This window comes from Labrus mixtus, chromosome 21 (genome assembly GCF_963584025.1).
Source record: "Labrus mixtus chromosome 21, fLabMix1.1, whole genome shotgun sequence".
Classification (NCBI taxonomy): domain Eukaryota; kingdom Metazoa; phylum Chordata; class Actinopteri; order Labriformes; family Labridae; genus Labrus; species Labrus mixtus.
Genome location: NC_083632.1, coordinates 11,636,961 through 11,654,034, shown reverse-complemented (window position 1 = coordinate 11,654,034; position 17,074 = coordinate 11,636,961). Strand labels below are relative to the sequence as shown.

Genomic DNA, 17,074 nt, shown 5'->3' with positions numbered 1-17,074 from the left:
AGGGGCATCATACTACAGGTCCCCGGGAGGGTCAAAAAAAAAGCCTACAGATCAATACACATTAGCTGCTGCTGGAGTGCTGAACATGGATTAGTTGACATCATGGAACCTTGAGGCTGGCTCTGCAGTCTGTGCAGTCTCTCTCAGTGTGTGTGTGTGTGTGTGTGTGTGTGTGTGTCTCGGTTCTTATTATAAGTGGTCAAGTAAACTCTGCAGTTTTTCAGGATTTAATCCAAGTGTGACTGATTTATCGATGTCCTACTGATGAGGTATTTAATAAGTAAAACATTAAATGAATGTGAAATGTTTATGTAACAATCACACTCTTTTTCTAGAAACAGAACATATATTAATCACAAGATAGACGTGAGTTAGCATCAATTGAAGCATTAAAAGAATAGTTTTGGTTTTGTATTATTTACATTCTTTCATAGCTGGATAAAGGTATTGATGACACAAAGAATGGAACCAGGTCTGGTTGCCTTTAGCTCTCATTCTCATGCTAGTGTGGTGAACAAAATGAAAGAGCAGGACACAAAGTCTTAACACTTTGTTCAGCAGAAATATACTGACATATTATTGCCCTAAAGTTTTCTATAAAGCTGCTGCAAGGGAGTAACATTAGCATTTCTGAATGTGAAGGGAGGAGAAGGAGAAGGAGGAGAATTTCAGTGCGAGGAGATTTCAATCTCAGGAGAGTCTCGATGCTTGTTTATTCTGGCAGTGATAGGTTTAAAGAACAGAGCAAGGATGACTTGGCAAAAGAACAAACAATCTATGTAACTGCCAAAGGAGTAGCAACTAACTTTAATACACCTGAGAAGAGCAATCCATTAAACTTGATTGACTGGACGCCAAATAAACAGCTCACATTGTCTTCATGGTTGGCCAAGATGAAGCAAAGTGAAGTGAGCATACTGCATATTTGCAACTGATTCCTGGTTAGGATGGTTGTTGTCCAACTCTGTAATTCGACCTAACTTTTATAATTAGGAATAATAATATCTAAACAGGAGAGGAGAATGAGGGTGGGAAAAATGCCTACTCAGCAGAATATGTAACATTCGGAAGGGGACTCTCCAAAGAAAAAAAAAAAGAAGACTTTTCTGGACTTATTAGTCACCACAGGTGAATTCACTGTGGATACTGCCATGTGAATAATTTATTGGTTTGGATCATTGATGGGTGACAGTAGGCTCAGTCGGCCATCTCTAATAATGACCAAGTTACAGATATGTTGGTGCAGAGACATAAGTTCCAGCCTGTTTTAAATATAGAAATTGCTAAAGAATAACACATTTTGTGTATTTGTTATCTCTGACCCTGTGGTAACTTCAGTTGTTTGGGCAAATACCTCAAAAAGTATTTGAAAGAATGTTGTTAAAACTCTGCACCACTTCTTTTGAGAGTAGCTGACCAAAACACATGACTCTGCACTTGTAGTCTATATAGCCCGGTGTACTTGTAGAAGCGCTTCGACAGCAGTTCTGCAATGTCTTCTTTTACAGGGACCCATCCTATTGCACAGATTAGTCCAGCAATATTTCATAAATACAGTTTGCAGGGTTTCAGGTGGGCTGAGATGAAGATACGGTGTTTTATTAAAAAACCACAACACACACACATACAACAACAAAAAGTCAGTGACATCAAGAAAAGAAAGAAATTGCTGTTTTATTCAGTTTAGCAGAGTCTAGTGGAATCCAGTGGATTTTAATGGAGAAATCTTTTAAAGGTTGGTTTATCACAGCTGTGGTCTAATGCAGAGGTGGAGCTGTGAAACTGCTGCTGTCTGTTCACTGATGGAAACCTGTGGCAGGTTTATAGGGACTTAATCTGCGCCATGCCCTCTTCTCCTTACACTTAATTAATCATTCCAATTTGCAGTGGATGTTACGACTTGAACTGCACCTTAAAAAGGTGTAAGAAAAGTGAGTGTGTGTGAAGCCCAGGAGCAGGAAAAGTCAAAGCGACAGGGGGAAAATTGGTTGTGACCTTTATTTTGACGTTCATGATCTCAGAAACACACGTGTACAAGCATGTGTTCTACTTTGGGGGACATATTTTAACAGAATGACACACAACAGGATAAATATGGCTGCTCTCTGTAGCACACATAATGCCAACTTTGGGGGAAAAATACAATTTTATAGATGTTAACGATTCCACATTTTTATAGACTTAGATGATGTGAAAACATCTGAAACAAACTTTACAATGATTCGGGAACTGATGATTGATATATTTATTGAATTTGTTTATATTAAAATGTTCACCTAACTTTATTCAGTTATCAAATATTAATCAAGGATCTGTTTAGAAATATGACTGAATCATGGTTAGGATTAGGGGTGTCTGTTGCAGTTGCAACTGATAGAAATAAAGTCATAAATAAGTTTGTAACAAACAGGAGTTTTGTTGTAATTTCACAGTGGAATGGCAGTTGCAGTGTGTTTTGTTTCTGTGATATAATATAATAAATCAGTAGAGGAATATGCAGAGGCAGGGTTGTGGTGGCGTGCACAAAATAACTGAAATATAGAGCTGTAGAACTGGTTAGCTCAACCTTTACTTTCATTTGTGAAATTGGATAAATAATTGGAAATATAAATGTATAAATAAAAAGGTTTTCCAGCTGCATTTGAAATACACAAGAGACTATACGACCATTAGCTGCGTCGACTGACAAGCTAACGGTCAAGTGCTAATTAAGCTTTATGTCAGCTTTATATCCATGACTGAGGGAAGAGTAATTAAATGTAAGTGATAAAAAAAAAGAAGAAAAGAGGTATTTTAGTGTAAAAATATACTATACATTATAGTTGAATTGTATCTGAACCCAGTGACCTTAAAAAAAATGACATTTTAAAAGCAAAAAAACATTTTCTTCAGATTTTGAACTCTTGTGAGTCGTGTAATGTGTTTTTTCAGTTCGTGGTATATATTGGATGTGCAGCGGTATGTTCAATTCATTGGGGTTCTATGGGAGTTTTTCTGACAAACACATTTTTTGTGAAGTGGTCCAAAGCCTTGTGTGTGGTGACAAAAGCTCGTAGTGTTGGAGACAAAGAGGGTAACCCAAAGGGAATGTTGTCCCCTCTAGATAGGAATGTGTCCCCTTCCCCAGGTCACAATGCCGGGCCCCCTGGCAGAAAAACATGCCATTCTGAAATTCCAGGTGACGCTTTTTGTGAGCCCGGCATTATACATATTACATATCAGCGTCACAAGTCTGTCAGCTTATTCAAAACTGTCAGACGAACAGACCTGGGGTTCCTGGTCGGGGCCTCTCTGATTGTTTCCAAAGCAATGAATCACACCCACTCATTGTCCTTCGCGAAATGGCTTAGTTCATGGTAATTACATTTAATCATAGTTATTTCAGTGGAGAGTGCTCTGTAAGGACTCACTTTGAGATAGAAAAGTTAACTTTCAAAAAAAAATTCAATTACATGGCATCTACCTGGAAATGTCGGTCATGTTTTTGTGTCCTTTTCACCCACAGGTTCAGCCTACTACGACAATGTGCGGCCTCTGGCGTATCCTGATGCGGACGCTGTGCTCATCTGCTTCGATATCAGCCGCCCAGAAACACTGGACAGCGTGCTGAAAAAGGTCAGTGTCACATTAAGAGAAGGGAACAGAGTGTGACAGATTTCAAGGTACATTCTGTCTCCTGTCAGGACATCAGACAACAGGAGCCTTAAAGAATGGGTTTTGGTATTATTACATAACTCAAATGCAATGTGTACGCTAAAGGTCACTGAAATCATTTTTCTGCTCTATGCTGGCCAAGAGACATTTTTGTTAAAGCATAACCACATTTAAAGAGAGTGTACAATATCTACAGCTCTTGTTCCGTATCGAAACGTCGCCTCTTATAACAATTGATTTATTTGGCCTCATGCAAACAATATAGAAACATAATTCACATAGCAACTTTAAAGTTATGCACGAGCTCCTATATGCTAATATTAGTAGTTAAAGAACAGTATTCACAATCTTAAGCTCTGTTTTTATTCTCAAGAAGTTCCAGTTTAAATCTAGCTCTTTACCTGGTAATGCTAGATGCTAACTTTTTAAAAAACAGATCTCCTTGCATGCCAAAAACAATGCCTTAAAAATAAATGACACTATGAGAGCTTTGATAGTGAATCATAAGATAACGTGTCCAGCAGGATAGCTAAATAATAACCTTAAATCAAATGTATCTTAAAGTTCTCCAAGGTTGTGGGCAGCTTAAAATTTGGTTAATGATAAGTTTAGCCAAAGCTAGCATGAAGCTGCAGCAGTCTGAGTTAGCCAAATAAAGTCTGTATGTTTGTCCTGTTTGCTCTGTGTAAGTTTGTTGCTGGAGCTTTGTTGTGGCAATGGAACCACCAGGACTTTAACTTTTACTATCTCCTACAACATAACATGGTTTATTGAAACACAAACAAGGAATAATCTGCTAAACAGTCATTTAGCATAACTAAGAATGGTGAAGCCTCATATTAGCTTTGGCTAAAAGACATTTTTGCACACAAAAAATGACAGTGGATATTAATCCATTAAACAATCAATTTTCATACATTTATCCCCAAAACACAAATAAAGTTTTCTCACATCAGTTCACACGAAAAGAAGGTCTAGACTGTATTCTAAGTGTTGTTGTAACATAAAGGAAGTGTTTATGGCATATGGAAATGCTATAGCCTGAAGATGGACTTACTAGGATCTGAATTTATTCCCAAAGTCCTGAATATTTAATAATAAAAACCTTTCCAACGGTTGAGTATTTCGACTTTTTTCTTTTTTTTTCAATTGCAGTACCCAAAACTGTTGATGAACATCAAAAGTGTTGGGGTGTTTGACCTTTCCGAGTCCGAAGACATTCCTGCTGTCGTATCGTCATTCATCAATGACATCATCAGCATAAGACAAAACACAAATCTTTCATGGTGGACAAATTCTCACATCTACAGGGGGTCCACTTGAGAACTAACTTGACCGCTGACCTCGTTAGATGACCTTAGGTTCCCTCAGTAATAGTGGTGAATAAACTGTTCACACAATGCATGCACAGGATGCCAAAGTGACATGTTGAATGGGCCCTCTATTCAAAGACAAAACTAACAGCTTATCTTTATCCTGTCTAAGTATTGCAATGTGCCATTTTGTCTTGTTTTAATTTCCTAGTCATGTTTTTTTTTTTTTTTTTTTTTTTTTGCATATTTTCCATCAGCAAGCTTCTTTTCTCGAATAATGCCCTGGTAGTACACAGCACTTTTACTTTAGCCATTTCTGACAAACTGTCAGACTAACAAGTCCTCGTGCCCTCCAATTTTCTTTTGAGAAGGAATATTCTTTTCACAGCACGACTAAGCTACAAAAACACCTCATAAAGTCCTTATTTTTCCATTTTCACTTTTTGTATCCTTTGTTCTCTTCGAATGCTCATCAAATCTCCTACGTCAGAGCATTACCCAACCTAAGATGTTATCCTGACTATCACTTTTTTGTAACACTTCAACACTTGCTTTGCCACGAGTGACATTTTCTCACCTTTTTCTTTCTTTTTTTTTAACTTTCTGACTGGAGGACTGAAAACACCCTAACACCCCCGTCTCGCTATTTTTTTCCCTGTCTCTTTCCATTCTGATGCTCTTTTGGATTGAAGAATCACTTTATTTGTGAACGAAATGATGAAAGCTACAATAATGCTTTATGTTTTGTATCTATCCTTAAAGACTGCAAATTACATTATGCACAGATACCAACAGACAACAAGAAAGCACTGTCTGTAAGTGTCTTTAATTGTAATCACACCACCATCTCTGAGAAGTGGAACATGTCAGCATAAGGTCAGCCGGTAAAAAACAAAACTTGTTTTTTCATGAAACTAGGCTGCTAGGTGCACAGGTTTAGCTCAGCTGTTAGAGAGCACCCCGTATACAGAGGCTATAGCCCTTGTCACAGCAGCTGCAAGTTTGAATCTGACCTCGGCCAATTGCTGCATGTCATCCCCCAACCTCTCCTTCCAATGTCTCCTGTTTCTCTGCAGGTGTACTATCAAGTAAAGGCAAAAACTGGCCCCCAAAAAATGACATTAAAGAAACAAGCTGCTAGAGCTGTTATTTCAGAAACATTTCACATTTTTCCTGATTTAACTCAATTCGACTCAGATGTCGACCAAAATGTCAAAGATTGAACAAATTACTATTTTTCACAGTGCACATATAATTGCAGCAAAGAACAATACAAGTTTTGGGCTAAATGCTAAAACATAAGCATGCTAGCATGTTCCACAAAGCAAACGTTTAACAGGTATAGTGTAAAGGCGCACACCCCGTGCCCTTTCTTAGGTTAGCATAAAAACACTTTTTAGAGCCATAAAGCCATTGTTTTAGTTTTTACATTTCATCCTGAGAACTTGGAGGTCTGCATCAAGTTTCAGAACAACCCAACCTAAATTTCAATTAAAGGTACAACTGTTAAACTCTTTAGATTCATGGTTTGTAAACCAGTAATGTGTGTAAATTAATGTTAATGCCTCAAACGTCTTTAAACATCCCTTAATTTGTAGAAATATTACTGCAGGCATGAACTCAGTCTTCTCAATGATAGCTTCCGCATTTCTGAGTGGTTAAGTATATTTAAATATGCAGTTAAAAATTCAGCTGTTATTAAAAACTGCAGCCTTATTTTCCTCTTGATAAACCAGACTCTTAGCTCCGACAGCTCTCATTCTGCTCTTCATTCTGGACAAAACTCTCACTTATTCTGAACATTAACACAAACAATAAACCACTCTTCCCATGGCTCCTTTGTGACTCATCTAAATTGGTGCTTATTAACAGTTGCATACTGTTCAGTGGACTGGCCTATTGAAAGGCAACGGCTCACTCTGCACAACAGCATAACACTCTGGAGCCCCCGACAGCAGAGACACACACACATCCAGCTTTAAAAAAAAAAAAGAAAAAAGATGTCTTTGTCAAGGGGAACAAATGAAGCAAGTGTGCGAAGTGGTTGCCTGTGCCATGTCGTGAGGAGATAATCACTGGAGTTGCAGAGACAAAGCGTTAAATAGTTTGAGTAATGTCAGTCAAATATAATCAGTGTTGTCTGTCTATTTACATTTTCACTGTCTGACCAGAAGCAGCATTAACTAAAGTGCCCTGCACTAAACTTTTGCCCTGCTTATCTTGTTAAACTAGTTGTTGTTTTGTAATGTTATCTTGTCAAGATGTAATGTGCCGTAAGTTCAGATCTGAGGCCCTCGAGGAAGAGGCAAAAAATTTTTGGAGGTTCTTGGTGGAAAAAAAAAATCAGTTTAAATTTATAAACTTAGAAAAAGACTTTGTTAAACTAAATGTTTCAAGTTTATAACAAGAGCTGAGTGTCCAAATACCAAATATGCAACATGGTGTAATGAACATAATACTTACTTACACTGGCTTAATACAAACGTGCTTTTTTATCAAAACTTTTTTTTTAATGTTTAAACCTCTTCAGCTAAGGCTCTCAACTTGTTTTGATTCTAAATAAAATATGAATTATTCTTCAAGCAATAATCCAAATGTTTTTACCTGTTAATAAAACACTTTCCAGGTTGAGGGATCTTAAATGAAAAGTTGAATGAATAAAGGCCGTATGTGTAGTCGCACTGTATATTTATTTAATCTATGTTCTGTGTTTACTGCCAGAAATACGTGTAACAACATGTTCAAGTATTTAGAGGAGGAATTTATACACAGTTCAAAGTAGAAGAACTTGATTATCCTGACATGGAACATCAGACTCTGACTCATTAATGTCCATGCTCTTTGGATGAGATGGAAAACAGAAAGGTATAAGTGTTAATTTCATTGTCTCTGTGGTGTCTGTGCACTAACATGTATTTGTCTTTTGATACACAGTGGCAGGGCGAGACGCAGGAGTTCTGTCCTAATGCCAAAGTGGTGCTGGTCGGCTGCAAGTTGGACATGAGGACGGACCTCAACGTCTTAAGAGAGCTTTCCAAACACAGACTCATTCCTGTCACTCACGAACAGGTTAGATAAAATGCCATTCATCTTTTTATATATGTTTCTTTTTGTTACCATGGAAACCAAACCAGCGTCTGCAATCATCAGAGTCAAACCCAGCTTGAAATGAACGACAGCTGAGCAGTCTTTTATCAGCTTATCTAACAGTATGATATTTGGAACATGCTTAACATACGGTTTTAAACAATTACTGCTCTACAACTTTCCCTGCATATTAATTTGCCGAACACAAATAATACAAATCTCAAGTATTATTGAGACAAATGACACCCATTACTTTCATCCCTTGTGCACATAAACAAAACTTTTGAAAAATTAATTTTGAGAGTGACATTTGCTTCAGATCATAACTTCAACAAATATGGCAACACAAGGAGGATAAAAGAGCCAGGACTGAACAAAGATAGAGACAAACAGGCGGATGTGCGATAATGCTATTGTTTTGTTTGTGTCTTGAAGCGATGAACAGTGGCATGCATGAATTTTAATAGCCTATTTTCATGTAAATTTGAATTCCTGCTTCTTGGAACCCTTTTGTCAACATATTAATATTTTCCCATACCTCCGACAAAGCAAATGTAACCACTCTCATTTTCCTGTCAGTAATGACATCAAAATTGGTCTATCACGATCCCAGATGAGTTTCTCTGCATAAAGTTACTCATTTCCATTCTAACAGAAACATTTGATCACAGCAAAAAACTCTGTCTGAAATTATTTGAGAAACTTTCAAACTTCCAGCCATCCAACTTGCACAAACTGAAATACTCACATTGGGGTAATTTTACTTGGCTAAATTAATCCTAAATAAAGAACGCACACACAATATTGATACTAGAGCAAATGTTTTTAGAGCATTTTGATATATACAACTAAGCTGTATCAAAACTGGGAAATCCATTCAACATAATTTGATATGGTGGATGATTTAAGTTATGAGTAGGGTTGAGCTCAAATAGTGTTATGAAGTGATGTTGTTTATATACAGTAAATTGATCAGCAGCTAAAAATACAATGCATTGAGAAAAAATTGAGGTACTTTAGTACATAGTTGAGGTAAAACATCATATTTAATAACTTATTAACAAAGTAATAACAGCTAACATCACCATTCAGCCTCCTTAGAAAACATTACCTGATCTAACAACATGAGCTAGCTCACATGAGCTAGCTTATGTGTGCTAGCTCACAGAATTCTAGCTAGCTAACATTCGTGTTAGGTATAAATGTACACCTGTATTCTCATACCCTGTAACACTATCATACAGTAATTGTAGCTTGGACAAGGAGGAATACTTACAGTAAGTAAGCAGTTATGCTATGGTAGCTAACAGGTTGTTTTTTCTTGAAATGCATCCCTTCTGATTTTCATTTTTCACCATAAAGTCTTTGCATTATGGTAAATGGCATTTCCTTATGTTATTAGTTGTGTATGACTAAATGTGTGATTAGAGAGTGAAACAGTGAAAATATGTTTAGCCTTAATAAGTGTACATTGGCTTTTAAGCATTGAACAAAGAGCCCTAAATCGTGGCCAAAAAGTAAGCACACAAACATGGAAAATAGAAGTGGTGTTGAAAATGGCTGAAGTTGAAAATAAAACCATAGTATTCCTAATTGGCCTATTTAAACAAAGCAATGAAATGCAAACAGCTAAAAAGCTGGGGGTTGTAGCCACTTGACCAAGTGATGGGATCCCGAGGGGGTAAGTGCCTCCAGCAGAACAAAACCTCTCATTAACTGTGTGACTATGCTGCTCTAATCACCCGACGGTCTTCAGAGAGAGGCATAAAGTGTTGGAACGTTTCCATTAATGCAGAAATAATACAGCCTCCCTGGAAGCACATCTCAAGCCTTTAATATTTTTAAAGAGAAGTACTATTGCTACCACCACCTGCTAGCATCACTAACACTAATAGCTGAACACCTATACGCTGTCAGACACTCTAGAAATGCCATTGCCAACAAAGTAAATGAAAACAAACAAAAATCCCAAGAAAAAAAAAAGACACACAAAACAAAAGCCTAGAGTCTGATTTCCGAGAACAGAGCCGCAGAATAACGGCACCAGATGCAAGTTCAACCAGTCCAGATTGAAGATGCTGCCACCACTGCTGGGAATAAGCAGAGCTTTTACGCCCGAGTTTTACAGCTGCTCCGATAGGCCTTGAATATTTCATAGCTTTGTGGAGTATCTTAGCTTTCTGGATGCCCTAGCTAGCGATCGTGCCTCCGAGATCACAGGCTGTTATTAAGTGGGGGGGGTCTTTGATCTTAAAAGAATAAGGTAGCATGAAGTAATAAATGGTGATCATAAAATAAACTTCTGAGAATGTTTAAAAGAGGGCTGGGGTGCACTCACAATACTTAAGGGCTTGCAGCAATCACAGCCTATTTTTCACTCGTTTTAGGAACAAGAGGCGTCGAGCAGTATTCAAGAGGTTCAACATGGTTTAAGGACATGCAAAAGCATCATTTCCACCGCATGACCTCTCCGTCTCTTATCAACACACAAACACAATTATCATGACATAGCTCTAAGTACCGCCACTCAGCAGCTCTGTGGCTGAGTCACTTGCTTTTAGACAACAATTGCAAACTGAGGCATACAGCTGGATAAATGTTTATATTTTAAAGCTGCATGACTAATTTTTTTTAAATACCTACCTGAAACTAAATCGATGGCCAAAAAGATCTTTTTCCTGTCTGTGAAAGACAGGAAAAAGATCTTTTAATGAACATTTTTAGTTGTGTTTCAGACTCATGGCTGTACATGATTATTCAAATGGTTTCAGTGGTGTTATTTATTTACTTGTTGTGTACTGTGATGTACTGTCGATATTGTTTGTTGTGTGTATGAACTGACCAGGTGACAAATGAGTTTCCCTGCTGGGGATCAATAATGTTATCTAATCTAATCTAATCTAAAGACCCACAATGACATACTCTTCAACTACAGTTTCTTACATAATTTCTAGGGTTATTAAGGTTATTCATTTGATCTAGTAGCCGGCACATTAACAGGTTTTGGTTAAGTCTCCGTATCTGCACCATCATATTCAAAGCAGAAGCTACAGCAAATATTTACCACATGGCTCACACCAAATGGCAGATAAAGTTACCAAATATCTGTAGACTTGGTGGAGATTTTACAACTGAAGAGCCAGATATGTCTCTTATTAATGGGCACCAAAAGAGAGCAAAAAAGGAGGGTACATATTAGAATAACAATCATCACAAGAGCAGCTCTTTAGAATTAGAACTCTTTCATATTTCTCCTAACAGACCCATATTCTATGTTTTTCTGTGTTTTCAGGGAACTCATTTGGCGAGGCAGATCGGTGCCGTGGCCTACGCAGAGTGCACCTCGAAGTACTCTGAGAACAGCGTCCGCGATGTTTTCCACGTCACCACACTGTCGTCCGTGTTTCGCATTCACCGGCCTCAGCTCAAACGTGCTGGATCACGTCGCGGCCTGAAGCGGGTCTCCCAGCAGCCGCCTCGGACTGAAATTCACGAGCAGACTCCCCCCGTCAGAAAGGACCGGGCCAAAAGCTGCACACTCATGTAGGACCAGCAACCTGACCCGTGTGCACTGATGGACATGCAGCCATACTGCACATGAACTTAATTTATTGGTGAATTCTTGTCAGATCTTTGCACTGCATAAAGGAAGATACAAGAACGATTGCTTTCCCCGTGGAGTTCTTTTGAGGAGTTGTTTGTCAAGTCTTTCCTTGTTATCTTTCTCTGTGGCCGTGTTCTTATCAGGGGAAGTTCCACTTTTACTTGAACAATATAACAAACATCGTCACGGACACAAAAGGGAGGTGAGAGATGAAATATGAGGACAGATAAAAAGTGAGTGTGCATATGAAATGAAAATTTAACGATAAGAAATATCAACTTGAAGGTCTTGACCTCTTTTGTGTTGCTTCCTTTTTTTTGAAATGCTATTCTTTCTTTAAGTGTTTAAGTAAACGAAGCACAAATACGATGCACGCAAACTTTTAAGAGTCATTCACAAATGTCTCGAATGATCTCTGCTGTTTCACTTCATGACTAATTGAAAACAACATTTGGACAGACAAAAAAAAGAAAACTACAAAGAAACTGTGGGCTGAGATCACACTAATTTTCTTAAACCACAAGTGCTTTTAATATTGAGATCTGAATCATCACTGACCACATAATACTGAAGTGTTGTGAAATTAATACTGTTATAATAATGCACACTGGAGGGACGAGTCATTCAAAGGGAGTAAAGGTGACTGTTACAGTATGTTGTACATGTGATAATGAAATAAAAAAAACTTGCTCTGCTGAGTGTTGGAACAGCTTTAATACCAAACGGTTTGAATAATAATGCTCTGAAAACTGGAGAGTACAGTGGGAAATCTTTGAGTTATAATACTTGTGTCTTGGCCGGAATATTTCTCACAGCACATCAGTTCATTGGAGCAGAAAGCTCAGTAGTTTCCAGCTCTCTCTACGGAAGACAAAACATTTTCTCCAAGAAAAAGCTTATTTTCTTTGGGAGGAGAACTTTAAAAGGATTTATAAAATGAATCAACAGCACAGAAGTAAAGGCAAATAAGTTTCCTGACAATGAAAAACAACATTCAGTCCAAAAACTGGAGATTGAATTCTATATTATCATGAGTGAATTAAACGGAAAGACACACATCTGGAACAGCTATGATTCCTACATGTTAATAATCTTGTCTTTATTAAGACAGGCTTCAGCATGGCTTACATCTGTGTGAGGTACTAAGGGACAGTGTTTCTTTAAACTCAATGCTAATATACATGCAAACAAAATCTATCGATCCCGCAACAGTGCTGTCAAAGAAAATTGCCCCCCTGCCTTTGGTTACCAACTTACAGAAATATTTAATATTATTCAGCAAAAAGCTCTAAAATTAGTATTTTGGGTATAGGGGGTCTGGACTGTATCCATGAGTCTTGCAGTCTGACCTTTAACAGTGACTCTTGTTCCACTTGTTTCCCACCATCATGGATGAGGCCCTGTGGCAAGGCGCTGCATCTGTGAGCAACAGCAAAGTGACATTTCACAGCATCACAGCCGTGTTGTCGTGCAGGGAGCGTGAGGTCACCCCACAAGCCAGGGGCGAGACCAGGGACCGGTCTGTAGTTGTGGTAGAGAGGATGTCCACACAACTATCCTGCATACACACAGTGTATGACAATGTTTGCGTTGTAATTTAGTCACAAGTGCTACAGGGGGTTAATATTAGATGGACACTAAGGACAATGATTTCCTGAAGTGGATCATTTGAAAATAGTGTACAAAATACTAGCATGTACAAAGTCTTGTTCTCTATTTTTATTATCATTTGAAAAATACGCCTTCCTGGTTAAGGTTGTCTAAAATATTATTACCTAATCTAAAAGTCTCCAAGAGTAGTGTGGGAGGTAGAGCCTTCAGTTATCAGGATCCTCTCCTGTGGAATCATCTATGAGTCAGGGTCCAGGAGGCAGACACCCTCTCTACTTTAAACAGTAAGCTTTAAACTTTCCTTCATTGATAGAGCTTAGCAAGAGCAGGCTCATTCTTTATAAGACTGAATCTTTATTTTTGTATTTTTATTTTATACCTTTATTTTAGAGATAGGTCAGTGGATAGAGTCTGAAATCTGGAAGAGAGAGCGAGAGAGAGAGTTGGGAATGACATGGGGCAAAAGAGCCACAGGTTGGATTCTTGGAAACTTCGGCTGCACACTTTGAGGACTGTAGCCTTTGTACACGGGGCATGAAAAATAACCACTAGGCCAATGGTGCCCCAGGACTGGCTCATTCTTGATTTTGACCAGCCATCTGTCTCTCCCCCTCTCTCTTTCTGTATGCATTCATGTCCCATTAATGCATGCCACTAACTTGATATATATTTCCTAGTTTCTGTGGGTTTCTCTGGATTGTTGTTGCCAATTACAATACTTATCTATCTTCCTTATTTTAGGTGTTATTGCTAAGACTACAATATTTTACATTATTAGTTTGTCTCCTTGTCTGGCTTTCTGTCTGTTTGATTGTCTCGTTCCATCTCTCCCTATTTCCTACGTTCTCTGTCCATCCAGTAGTGGCAGATGCTCGAGGTTTCTGCCTGTTAAAAATGAAGTTTTTCCTGCAATTGTTGCTCAGTATTTGCTCATGAATTAATGTTGGGTAAATAAATGTACAGACTGCAGTTTAGACAGTTAAGGAAGTACAGACACTGGAGAATGATCTGTATAATCATTGAAGGTTAGAAACTCGTAGGCCGGTGTGACATCAGCCCGAGGCACCGGGTCAGCCTCTGCTTTGGTGGCAGAAATGTATGTTGTTGCTACAGCGACTGTGAAAAATGTAACTTTTCGGTCTCTTAGGCCTTCAGCTAAAGTAAGCAACCATATTTAGTAAACACTTATCCCTCATGTCTTTTCAGACCCGTCTGGCTCACTAAAATCCCATTCAACAGCTGAGTATTACCGGTAAATGACGAGATTCTAAAGATGCTTCATTTTTATGGTAACATTTTTTTGCCAGCTACTCTCAGATGCTTCCCACTTAGCCGAGAGGATTTGTGTGAGAAAAAGCTGAAGTGAGAAGAGGAAAAATGAACTCCAAATGGCCCAGAAGCTTAAGATTTGTAAAGTCGCAGACAGGAAAAGGGCTATAAGACTCTCCATCGGACAATGTTGTAATCCAGAGGTGCTCACAATGAGTAGAATATTATGCAGTTCCTGGAATTAGAGCAGACATGGATGAGTCCTTGGTGCAGGAGCAGAGTGAGATTCAACACAAGAGCAAACAGAGGAGGAAGAGAAAACAGAGGACATGTTGAAACTGTTAGGAAGTTAACAGGAAGTAGTTCTTTAAGAGTTTTTGTTCAACAAAAGAAGATCAGAGGCTGATATCACGTAACTCTTTAAAGTGAGGGAACATTACAAACACCTAGGGCCTTGGGGGTATGAAACAGTTTCTTTTACAAGTTGAGGTTGTTGTAGTTGTCAAGATGAACCTACTGTAGCTTCCAGTGACTTAGTTATATGAGAATAGACAATACTCATTTCTGGAAAGAGTTTTTGGAGTTCTGGTTGATAATCTCACGTGTTGTATGGCTGGCAATTAATTTTTTCTGCAGATGTTTTTTTTTCTTCCCCAGGTTGGATTGAGATCAACTTTTTGACCTCTTGACCTTTCATTCAACAACATCAAAAGGTCACGTTTTTGAATTGTCCAGAATTTAAAAAAAAATATGAATCACAATAATCACAGTTTTAATCGAGATACTTCACGGAAAAAACAAAAAACATAAATGTTGCTCTTGTGCTGCTGCAAAGAATTTCCCATATGTGCAGCCATAGAGCTTGAACGGCTGAAAATTCTGCGTCTCGCAGATAAGATTTAGTGTGAGGCAGTACGCTGATGTTTGACTTTGAATATCAGCTGAGAACGTAGCGATACAAGCCTCAATCTCAATTTCAATGTGGAGAAAACTAAAATGTTAAGTGTCATTAGAAATTTGAATGGAAGTTGTGTTCTTGGATCAAAATAAAAATAAAAAATAAACAGAAAAAAAGTTGGAATAACAGGATGAAACCATTGTGCTGTTTTATTAAAGATAGACAAATCAGAGAAGTAAAGAGCTGCAGATCATTTATTTCAATATGTTCTAAAGGAATACACAACAAAATTGTGTGCCAACAAAGGTTGTATGACAGTCTGAATACATTCAGAAACCGCTGTGTAACCTTGTACATCATGCATGAAATATGCAGAAGCATCTTTGAGATTAACGCACATGAATGTATTTGTCTTTTTCCCCGAGGGGCATGTTCTATTTTAAGCCTGTGATCGGGATGTAGACCAAGACTTTAGTAGATTTCAAGGAAAAAGGTTGTGAACCACTAGCTTAGACAACTGGACAAGTGATTCTTGTTCCTCAGGATTCAGAGAGCAGCTTTGTTTCAATCTAACCATCTCGTCACGCAGCATTTAACTGGAATGAGAGCTAAACGTGTTCCAGAGGAGCAACAATCGACTTTAACAACAACTCTGGGTTTCAAATCGAGCCCACCACCCGCATAATAAGTCCCTTGTTAGATGAGGCAGCCATTTGTACACAATGAGAAGTAATTGTGTGAAGTGATTCTTAAATGTCCACATGTTTTTATATTAAATTTCACATTAATAAGTGTACCACTGCAAATGAAGGTAGTTTGCTTAAACTTCAGAGACAGACGGGAATCTATCCGACTGAATTGTTTTTCTGACATTATTATTATCTGCTCCATTATCTCGGCGCAAACACACTTTGCAGGGGGTCCGTTTTTCATTTTAATTCCACTATAAAGCAGCGGTGATCAGCGACCGCCGAGGCTCAACCCTTCTGCATCTTTAATGTCTTTCCTGCTTGCACAGTGTCAGTAGATATAAAACGAGCCCCTAATGCTCCGAGGGGGGAAGATGGACGACAAAACTGCTCTATTATCCGTTCAGTTTTGCTCAAATCCCCAATTTAACATTACAAGAAAGGGAATTAGGTGAAATAAGGCCAGCAACAAGAAATCCAAGCAGCACAATAGCAGTGCCAAAGTAATGGTTGCCGTGTCAGTGGGGGAGAGTGATGCATTAAAAATGCAGGACCCATTTAAACAGTATGTAAAATCGAGCAGATTAAAAATATATGTGCTCTGTGTCCACGAGGGTTGAGGCATTTCCTTCTGTTTTCTCTGTGCAACAATGAAAGTGGCAACTTGGTTGAGTCAGAACGAGTGAAAGCACACACACAAAATAAACCCCCCAAAAGCTGGACATATAAGCATTTTTACAGCACGCACACACAAAACATTTGGGAGAAAAAAAAGAAGTGATTTTTCTGAAAGTGGAATTTTACTTGCAAATTTAACCAGGAGTAAACAAAGCTTCAGTGACCTTCTTTTCAACAAGGGAAAAAGTTTTCCAGTGAGCAAGGCAACCAAACCGGTTGGTTTTCTACATATTTTTTCTGGTCCATGACCCTGGTTGTGTGAACTTTGCTG

The 17,074-nt window shown here is 38.3% G+C and overlaps 1 protein-coding gene across 2 annotated transcripts in view; it reads left to right on the top strand.

The window, feature by feature from the left end:
* Positions 1-12,357, top strand: part of LOC132955970 (rho-related GTP-binding protein RhoN-like) — a 30,770-nt gene extending 18,413 nt beyond the window's left edge. The window contains exons 3-5 of one of the 2 annotated variants that reach the window (XM_061029083.1): positions 3,512-3,615; positions 7,902-8,036; positions 11,347-12,357. In XM_061029083.1, the coding sequence (XP_060885066.1) occupies positions 3,512-3,615; positions 7,902-8,036; positions 11,347-11,601 (494 nt within the window). In that variant the 3' untranslated portion in view covers positions 11,602-12,357. Of the gene's footprint in view, positions 1-3,505; positions 3,616-7,901; positions 8,037-11,346 lie in introns of both variants that reach the window. The other variant, XM_061029082.1, reaches the window with a different exon arrangement.
* The last annotated feature ends 4,717 nt before the right edge of the window (positions 12,358-17,074 follow it).